The sequence below is a fragment of the Solanum stenotomum genome, chromosome 4 (genome assembly GCF_019186545.1).
Source record: "Solanum stenotomum isolate F172 chromosome 4, ASM1918654v1, whole genome shotgun sequence".
NCBI lineage: Eukaryota > Viridiplantae > Streptophyta > Magnoliopsida > Solanales > Solanaceae > Solanum > Solanum stenotomum.
The window spans coordinates 47,494,174-47,504,880 of NC_064285.1; the positions used below are offsets into that span (position 1 = coordinate 47,494,174).

General features: G+C 33.0%; 1 protein-coding gene across 3 annotated transcripts; it reads left to right on the plus strand.

Annotated features, from left to right (window-relative positions):
• The first annotated feature begins 5,926 nt into the window (after positions 1 to 5,926).
• LOC125863183 (GDSL esterase/lipase At5g14450-like) lies at positions 5,927 to 9,254 on the plus strand. Of its 3 annotated transcripts, none has more exons than XM_049543353.1 (5): positions 5,927 to 6,266; positions 6,351 to 6,560; positions 6,631 to 6,806; positions 7,106 to 7,379; positions 8,876 to 9,254. In XM_049543353.1, the coding sequence occupies exons 1-5, from the start codon at positions 6,005 to 6,007 to the stop codon at positions 9,127 to 9,129; spliced, it is 1,176 nt and encodes a 391-aa protein (XP_049399310.1). In that variant the 5' UTR covers positions 5,927 to 6,004; the 3' UTR covers positions 9,130 to 9,254. The 3 variants fall into 3 exon arrangements, with proteins under 3 accessions (XP_049399310.1, XP_049399311.1, XP_049399312.1); XM_049543354.1 differs by having other exon boundaries at positions 6,646 to 6,806; XM_049543355.1 differs by having other exon boundaries at positions 6,351 to 6,479.
• Positions 9,255 to 10,707: the final 1,453 nt, after the last annotated feature.

Consider the following 10,707-nt stretch of genomic DNA (forward strand, 5'->3'; position numbering starts at 1 on the left):
GGAAGATCAGCCCATTTCTAAGTATGGTTACTTAAAATTGATTCGATCTCACTATTGACTTCTTCTTTCCAATACGTTGACTTAGATGAAGACATAACTGCTTTAAATGTTTGAGGCTCATTTTCAAGAAAGAATGCCACAAAATCTAGTCAGAAAGAAGTAGATTTTTGTTGGCGATTACTACGCCTAGGATCCTTGTTAGATTGTGCATTTTTCATTAATTTTTCACGTGGTCATTTAGGTCTTTCACTTGTCGCCTCACATTCAGTTTTGTACGGATAAATGTATTTAAAGAACTCAGCGTTATCTGACTCAATTACCGTATTAACATGAATTTCTGAATTATCAGATTTGTGAACCAAAAATCGAAAGGCCTTACTGTTCACAACATATCCAATAAATACACCATCCACTGTTTTGGGTCCAATTTTCACCCTCTTGGGTAAAGGAACCTCTACCTTGGCTAGACACCCCCACACTTTGAAATATTTCAAGTTGAGTTTCCTTCCTTTCCATAACTCATATGGAATCGATTGCGTTTTGCTACGAGGTAGCCTATTGAGTATCTTGTTAGCCGTAAGGATGGCTTCCCCCACAGGTTTTGCGGTGAACCAGAATTGATTATCAAGGCATTCATCATTTCCTTTAATGTTCTGTTCTTTCGTTCCGCCAAACCATTTGACTGTGGAGTATAGGGTGCAGTAGTTTGATGAATAATACCACATTCCAAACATATCTCTACAAAAGGAGATTCGTATTCTCCACCCTTATCACTCCGAATCATTTTTATCTTTAGATTCAATTGATTTTTCACTTCATTTTTGTATTGCTTAAATGCATCAATTTCTTCATCCTTACTATTAAGCAAATATATATAACAAAATTGAGTGCAATCGTATTGACTTTATAACGCATATATCTGTGTGAATTAAGTCTAAAGGTTTAGAATTCATGTCAACAGACTTATAAGGATGTTTAAGAAACTTACATTCCACACAAATTTCACATTTTGATTTATCACATTTGAAATTAGGCAATACTTCTAAAGTAATCAATTTACGCAAGACTTTGTAATTTACATGTCCCAAACGGGCATGCCATAAATCATTTGACTCCAATAAGTAAACAAAAGAAGAATTCTTATAAATATTGTCAATAACCATTACATTCAGTTTGAAGAGGCCCTTAGTGAGGTAGCCCTTTCCTAAGAACATCTCATTCTTACTTATTACATTTTTGTCACTAACTAGGACACACTTAAACCCGTTCTTAATGAGCAGTGAAACAGAAACTAAATTCTTCCTAATAGTAGGAACGTGCAGAACGTTGTTCAAAGTCAACACCTTGTCAGATGTCATTTTCAACATTACTTTTCCAATTCCTGCAATCCTTGTTGTTGCTGTGTTCCCATGAATAAATATTCATCGAACTCAACATGAGTATACGTTGCAAAGGCTTCTTTTGCAGAGCAAATATGTCGAGTGGCACTTGAGTCGATAAAACACTCCTTGAGATTTCCAACTAAGCTGCACTCTAAGATCATATTACAGAGGTCATCTGCATCTTCCATCCCTTCCATGATGTTTGCTTGACTTTTGCCTTTGTCCTTGTCCTTTCTTGGAGCACGACAGTCAGAAGACTTGTGACCAGCCTTACCACAATTGTAACAGTTGCCCTTGAATTTCTTCTTGGCATGTTCTGACTTTTGTCCGTTGGACTTCTTTCTTTTTTTGCCTTTGGTAGGAGCTTCTTCAACAATATTAACTCCCATTATTGTTGAATTCCCATGAGACTTCTTTTCGACGGTCTTGCTATCTTTCTCGATCTTGAGCCGAATCACAAGATCTTCAAGCTTCATTTCCTTACGTTTGTGCTTTAAATAATTCTTGAAGTCGTTCCACGAAGGAGGTAACTTCTCGATCATTGCAGCCACCTGAAAAGCTTCATTTACTACCATATCCTCAGCAATCAGATCATGGAAAATAAGTTGAAGTTCCTGCACTTCTGATCCAATAGTTTTACTATCTGACATTTTATAGTCTAAAAACTTTGCGCCCACAAACTTTTTCAAGCATGCATCTTCTGTCTTATATTTCTTCTCAAGTGCATTCCACAATTCTTTCGAAGTTCTCATTTCACTATAGACATTATATAAGTCATCCTCTAAAGCACTCAGAATGTAGCCCTTACATAGGAAGTCTTCCTGTGTCCATGCTTCAATAATCATGAACCTTTCTCTATCTGACATATCAGCAGCAGGCACTGGAGTTTCTTCATTGGTAAATTTTTGCAGACCAAGAGTGGCATGCCAGAAAAATATTCGTTGTTGCCATCCTTTGAAATTTACACCAGAGAATTTTCTCGGTTTCTCTATTGGTGGTATAGTAATTCGGGTTGGTACAACAACAACCACCGTAACATTATCATTTGCCATTTCAGAATTTGTAATAAACAGAAATTGATACAAATGACTCAGTAAGCAATAATTTAAATTACAAGCTTAATAGGAGTATAAAACAATGAAGGTTTTTGTCTCCACCAGAAACAGAGATTAAAATAAAATAAATAATTTCCTTAAGATTGTTAGCCAATCTGTGTTTAAACAGTATTACTGATCACCAGAAACTTTACAGAAACACAAAGTTACCAAAGTTTCGATGAACCAGTGAAGAACAAAAATTAATTAGCAAAACTAAAATCTATAAAAACGTACCAGAATCTGAAGAACAGAATGGAAAGAAGATCAAGCCCACTGAATTCATAGTGCCCCCTTAAGGAAATTATTCCCCTCTAGTATCCGATAGTTGATTTTGAATATGTTCTCCTAGGATAGAATTATCTCAATCACAAGTGTATTGATACCCAAAACTCTTGTGTCAGCGAACCACTCAACGGTAGTAAAGTACACGATTAAGTTTTTGTGCAGAAGAAGAAGAAGAACAATTCAGAAATTTCGAAAGTAAAAATCCGAGGAATCAAAGGTATTTATAGACAAGAGGAACTGGTTCCGAAAGGTTGCAACCTTTTAGAAACCACATGACCATTTATGAAAGTTTGCAATCTTTCAAACGGTCCTAGCTGTTCCCGAAAGTTGCAACCTTTCAGAACAGTCATCTACAACGACGGGAAATTCAAATAAAATTGTAAAGTGTTTTAAATAAAATGGGTGGGTCGCCCGGATCTGAGTCGGGTCGAAGCGTTTCGGTTAATTAACTAAATAATTGAAACATTTTGTCCATTCAATTTAATTAATTAAATAATTAAAATAAATTTTGTCCAAAAATAATCTCTCGATCGATCATTTTCCATAGCCGTAGCCGTAGCCGAAGCTGAAGCTGAAGCCGTGCCGAGCGAGCGACGATGATGACGGCGCGAGGGGACCCTCTTTCTAACCCTTTTAACAACTAGTAGAACTGTTTCTCTATTTAAACACTTCAATTTTTCACCACCAATGAGGAAGAAATGCCTTTTCTTAAAGCATAAGGGAATCTTTTTCAATTCCTCTTTTCATCTTCCTTTCATTTTCCATTAACTCTTGCTATACCCAACAATAATGTGGGTTTTAAACTATGAAAGATGAATTTATGAAGATATGCATGTTCTTATGAAATTGATGAAAATGTTTTAAGGATGCTTTGAGAGTGAAGTATCAATATGATTATTGTTGTGTTGTGAAAGGGTTTCTCATATACACATGAAAGCATGAATGTGAAAAAAGTTTTCTCACATAAAGAATTTTAAGGTTGAAAGATCTTCTCACCTGAATTGAATAAAAGTTAAGAAGTTATTCTAATAATGAGGCAAGCAGCGTTACCCATGACCTCCAATGATAAGACAAATGGCGGCTACCCATATCTCATGAATGTTTAGGAAAGTTAAGACTAATCAATAGTCTTTGGGAGTTATGCTAAGCACCGAGCGGACAAGTGGTGATTACCCATGTCCCATATACTATGTGCCACCATAGGTTACCTAGATAGATATTAGCTAGTGGATCCACGTAAGCTAGAAGTTCATTGTTCTTACCTTGGCAAGTGAGAACACCTCTTTCGGTGTGGGGTAGACACCGGATTCCATGTTAATAGCTCACATGGTCTTACATGTCGGTTAAAGGTAAATTTCCCATATTAATGAATTAATCAACATTATTTCAAGAAGTATGTCACGAATGTTTTAAAGATGTTAACTTGCATTGACCGTGCTTTTATGACTTATGTTTCTAACACTTTTATCTCATATTTTAGCTTGGTCATTGCATATCATTAAAAGGTCCTTTTTAGCATGATTTGTATCTCTATGCATTGCTATCATACTTGGTACATCTTTGTACTATCGATACTCTTACCTACGTTCTCCTAAATGTAGGGTCCGGCATTCCAGATTCGCATCTCCGTGGCTAGGGATCATTTAGTAGATATTGAAGATCGATGAGTCCCCATGTTCCGAGGACCAAACCTTATTTCATATTGTCTTTACATTTTAGTCTTTGAACTTGATGTACATGTTACGTCTCGATTACTCTTTTGTACTAGATGGCTTTGAGACATTGTTAGACTTCCGCTTCATTTATAAAACTCTTATGTTTTGAAATTGTCTTTTAAATTCTCTCAATTTTATATTTATCTTGTATAATGTATTCTAAGTGCCTTGTGTAGGGTCTTTTGGGGTTCTACACGCCATTTTACACCTAAGATCTACCTTGGGTCGTGACAAGAGTGTAGGCTCGGGTTGTGACAATTGTTGTCTTTGTTAGCCTTGTTTGTTGGTTTACCAATGTTTGATGCCTATTTGGTGAATTTTTTGGATATATATGTATATGTATTCAACCTTTGTATAGAGATCATGGTGGCTTTGACACCCCATATAGAGTTTATGCATTCCTATATATCATGGTGGCTTCAACGTCCCAAACAAGATTTGTGTGCTAGTTGTTATTGCTTTTTATGAACTATTGAGAGTAGTTGTTTTCTTTAAAGAGCTGTTGAAAAAGGCCTTGCTGACCAAGAACTTATGTTTAAGCTAAGATATACTTGTTTTTTTTTTGGACTATGTGTGACTGCTATGCGCCATTAACAAATGGTTCAGTTGAGTCCGCTTAATCTTAAAATTTTATAGTAGGTGCCAGTTGCGCCCTTCAAATTAGGAGTTGAATTTGAAATGTGACAAACTTGATATTAGAGCAATGTCATACTTTAGGAAGTCTGCAAATCATGTCTACTAGAGTCTTGTTTATAAATATATTTTGTGCACCACATTTCATAAGTAAAAAGCTACAAACGTTATTGAGGAATATTACCCTTCTTCTGCTCAAATCTCAATATGGTTAAATATGTAATCTAGGTGAGTCATAGAGCTCGTAGACACTCATATTACTATAAAATAACTCACTAAAAAAATCAGATAAAAGGTTCACCTTTTTAAATTTGAAGACTTGTTTGATTTCACCTTAACCTCAACAAGTTAAAGTTGTTACCTTTTTTATTGAAAATTGGGATAATGAATAAGTACCCCTTAGACTATGACCAATATCTCAGAGACACACCTTAACGAAACTAAGGTCCTATTACCCCTTGAATTCATTTTTTCTGTGATTTTGTACACCTTTTGTCTCACGTGGCACACTCCGTGACTCCATACAATTGAGGCGCGTGGGAGATATTTGGATGTCATGTAAGCTAAAAATGTGTACAAATTTACAAAAGAAAAATGGGTTCAGGGGTAATAGGACCTTAGTTTAGTTAATGTGTGTCTCTGAGATTTCGATCATAGTTTAGGGATACTTGTACCTTTTCCCTTGAAAATTTATTTGATACCTTTGACTTATTTTTCTTACGTTCACCTCAGTTGGTCAATGGTTACCTTTTTTAATTGAAGAGTTGTTAGATAGCTTTGAGCTAATTTTCTCAAGCTATAGTATGCGTAAAATTGCTTATAAATAAAGTAGAGCATTATTTCAGCACCAATTGACTTATATTTGGTTGGACTATCAATTAGTACAATAACTATGATAAACTCATTGTTGGGAATTGTAGTTGTATCCATAGTGGGATTTACTATAACATTTGCTTACAATGATAAGGTAATAGATTCAACAGAAGTAATAGCATCATGTGATTTTCCAGCAATTTACAACTTTGGAGACTCTAATTCAGATACGGGTGGAATCGCAGCTGCATTTTATCCCATGGCAGCACCCTGCGGAGAGTCCTACTTTCATAGACCTGCTGGAAGGGGCTCGGATGGCCGCCTTATTATTGACTTCATTGGTAAGAACAGATGGAGCTTAGCTTCTACTTGTAATTATATCGATGTTATACTAAATAATTTTGTTTGTATATATATAAATTAAGCTGAGCAGCTTGGAGTACCGCAGTTGAGTCCATATCTGGATACATTAGGAACAAGTTATAGACATGGTGCAAACTTTGCAACTGGAGGAGCAACAATTAGAAGAATAAATGAATCATGGTTTGCGAATGGTGTTAGCCCATTTCCTCTTGATATTCAAGTTGAACACTACACTCAATTTAAAGAACGAACTACCTACTTCTACAATCAAGGTTCGACCTTGTTCACTCTCACATTTTCCTAATCAAATAAACAATTTGAATGAGATGTGGGATTTTGCAGGGAAAGAAGAATCAGATAAAAGCAGGCTTGCCATACCTGTGGAGTTCTCCAAGGCACTATACACAATAGATATAGGACAGAATGATATTTCTGCTGCTTTTCGAATGTTGCCAAACATGGAACAAGTTCGAGCAATTATACCGGATATAATTAACCAGTTTGCAGCACAACTTCGAGTATGTTCATCTTTAACTTTCTCACATGACACCAGCCATATATATCATTAATAAACATAGAGATTCTATTTCTTTTTATGAAAATAAATGACTTTTCAACAAAAGTGGAAAAATAATATTAAATTAATATTTGAGTAAGACTGGGGTAATTTTTTAAATGAAACATGTATGAATGAATGTGCAATAAAGTTCAATTAATAACATAACTTAACCTGTTATTATTATTATTATTATATGAATAAGTTTCTTATATTTTTATTTTACCCATAATTAATTCTTAGGTGTTTAATATGTTTTAGGACTTATACAAGAAAGGGGCTAGGAATTTGTGGATTCATAATACAGGTCCAATTGGTTGCTTGCCTGTGGCCACAGTCAAAATAAAAGATCCAGCAGCAGGGTACCTGGATGAACATGGATGCGTCAAGGATATGAATGATATAGCCATAGCGTTCAACAAACATCTCTTCGATATGTTGACCAAACTCAGGATAGAGCTTCAACAAGCTGCAATAACTTACGTTGATTTGTACAAGGCTAAGTATGAGTTAATCAGCAATGCAAAGAACCAAGGTAATTGATTCTTTTTCAACCTTTTTTTTTTTTTTTTTTTTTTTTTTTGTGTATCAAGTTATAACTTATAAATCATGCTTGAACTGTAAACTTACAGTATCATATTTAGAGCCCGCTTGACTTGACTTTAAAAAAAAATAGTTTTTTTAAAATAAACATAAAAAGAGTAACTTTTAAGTTTAAAATTGAAAAGTATGGGTTACCTATTTTTAATTTTTAACTTATTTTAATTCATTATTATTTATTTCAAGTTATTTTTAATTTTGTTTGATACTTATAAAAATTGAAAATGACTTAAAAATAGATTTGATCAACTTTTAACTCAATCCAAATAGATTCTTAGTTTTTAATAGCGGTTGAAAAAGCTTTAGATAAAGTTCAAATTAATGACCAATGAAATTTGAGTTGATATGGCACCATATTTTAGTTGGTGGGCTAAAGGGACCCATAGGTGCACACCAGTTGTAGTGAAAATAGAGAATCCCAGTAACTAATCCATGGTTGAGCTTGAAGGACCATTGGAGGATGTTATCTATTACAAAATGAAAAGGTTTGGGAGTTTAAGTTAATTTTAAGCATTTCATTTCGTATGTGACATTCAAAAATGACATGAAATTCCACATATAGTAGGTGTACTAGACGCACCTTAAACGGAATGAGAAAAGAGCTTAAAAGATTGAGTTTTATTAAATTTAAGTATTCAGTTGACAAAGTCATGAGTAAAATAGTCCAATTAACAATTCAAGGCAATTTAAGAGTGTTCCATGCCATTCCATCAATATAAGTTTTAATACTACTCCTTCTATGCCATTTTATGTGAAACGATTTAAATCACGGAGATTAAATTATTTGTGTCATTTTATGTGAAACGATTTAGATCACGGAAATTAAATGATTTATGCCATTTTATGTGAAACAATTTAGATCACGGATATTAAATTATCTAATTTTCCATGTGGATTCAACATATATCTAATATTTTATAAAATAAAATTTACATGTAACTAAAAATATTTTTAAAATAATACAAAAGAATCTCAGTAAAAAAATAAATCTCTTTTATCTTTCCAAATGGTAACTTAATCACATAAAGTATAATTTAATTTTTGAAAATACTAAAATATTATTTGTCAAAGAGCACAGCAGCGCAATGACTAAAATATTTTATCTATCTACTCGTAAAAGAAAGTGAAACCGGTTAAATCCACCAGCCAATTTGTTATATGATGTGATATTGACCACTTTGTCAATGTGTTAAAAAAAAGTATTCCTAATTAATTTATGTGACACATTTTGAATTTCAATAGTTAAATAATTTTATATAAATTTTTTATATATTTATTAAATATTTTAGAATTATTAATCATTGTATTATACTACTAGTACTTTTTACATAGTTTACAATATATAAATTTTATTTTATGAACATTTCATGAACAAATTCTCGATTAAACTTAAATTATGTAATAAAGTGAATATGTTTGGTGTGTTGACAGGATTCGAGGAGGCATCGAAGATTTGCTGCGGGTATCACGAAAATGGAGAGGATGTTTGGTGTGGGAATAAAAAAAGATTAAATAATGGAACAGAAATATATGCAGGATCTTGCAACAACCCTTCCACTGTTATCAGCTGGGATGGTGTCCATTATACTCAAGCTGCTAACCATTGGATTGCTAAGTACATTCTCAATGCCTCAATTTCCAACCCTACCCTACCCATAACTAAAGCATGTAATCCTCTCCATTAAATTTTTTTTACTTGCAACCCCATGTTCTATAATATTAAAATACAAGACCTCATTTTTTATATTTAAATATTTATCATTTGAATATCATCCTGTGATATGTATTAAAGTACCATCACTTTAATTACTTTTTCTGTACCAATTTATATATTTTACTTTCCTTTTTAGTCCGTCTAAGAAAAATGATACATGTTTATATTAAGTAACAATTTAACTTTTAAATGTCAATTTTAGCCTTAATGAAATGGTTTATAGCCATATAAATTTCTATTATTCATTTTAGATCACAAGTTTTAAAAGTTTTCTTTTATTTCTTAACTCTGTGCCGAGTTAAACTACCTCACATAAAATGGACGAAGAAAATACTAACTATCCTTTAAAATTGACCAAAATTATTATCATATATTTTAATTTTATGAACGATTCCACTTATCTTCATTTGAGTTTGAATTAGTACCCTTTAAGTAGGACTATCTGACAGGGCAATTTGAATGGGATAGAGTATGGAACTTAGGTCTCATTTATTTGCATTTAATCAAAATCTTAATTTTTGATTAACTGGATTTTAGATTTGTTAATCAATTTTGGATTAAACATTGAATTTTAGATTTGGTAATCAATTTTGCTTAAAATGAAGTTCTCTCATATGAATATTGTCTTAATTTCTTTCATTATGAGTAGTTAAATTTGTAGCTAAGTGAGTGTGCACTATGTGAGTGTAACATAATGAATGTTCAATAATTAGTTCAAAAATCGGTTGTTATGCATGTATCTATTTTATGTCTAGAAGTTTTAATCTAAAATCAGTGGTTGCAAACATTGATTTAACTCTCTAACATCATTTTGGCTTGAGAAAGCAAAATGGAGTTGGGTAAGACTTCAATAGTGAGGACTTGGTGGAATTTTTCTATGGATTTGAGCTAGAGATTGGATAATCCGATTAATTTCTCATTTAATGTTATAAGGTAGGGATAGTTATCTAATCAAGAAATGTTTGGTGTTTTATTGGTAATGGTCTTGAACTTCGAGATAATCCAATGGATATATGTTTGATAGTTCGAGAGAATATTGAATGTAGCATGAATGTTATCCATGTACTAACTGATTTGTTTTTTATTAATCTCTACCTATTGTGTATAAACCTCATAAAAATGTGAACACCCTAATCATTTTCAATCTGAGTAAAACTTATTTGTGTTGATTCCTTACTTGTGATACTTGATATTGAAAATTTCTAGTTGTTTTCTAAATTTCCCCATATATATATATGCTAGATTTTTTTGGGTTGAGAAATCAATTTGAGAGTGATCAACTCAACTGTCAATCCTTTGTGGTTCTGACCTCAGAAGTTGGATTATTTGTTTTGCATATGCCTTGAAAATGTGACATAGTTGAGCGTTCATAAAAATGACGTTGTTAGCAGAGATCGGCTTACGAGAGTTTCTAGTTGATGTTTGAATTCAATTTTTTGTACATTTTGTATTCTTGTTACTTTTTGTTTTGTATTGTTGAACATGAAAATAGGACAAAATGAGCCACACGTATGACAATTGACAATTGGAGTGTGGTCGGGTTTGCTAG

Coding starts and splice junctions, on each gene's coding strand:
- LOC125863183 (XM_049543353.1), top strand. CDS start 6,005: ATGATAAACTCATTGTTGGGAATTGTAGTTGTATCCATAGTGGGATTT. Junction 6,561..6,630: donor TACCTACTTCTACAATCAAG/GTTCGACCTTGT, acceptor GGGATTTTGCAG/GGAAAGAAGAATCAGATAAA. Junction 6,807..7,105: donor AGTTTGCAGCACAACTTCGA/GTATGTTCATCT, acceptor AATATGTTTTAG/GACTTATACAAGAAAGGGGC.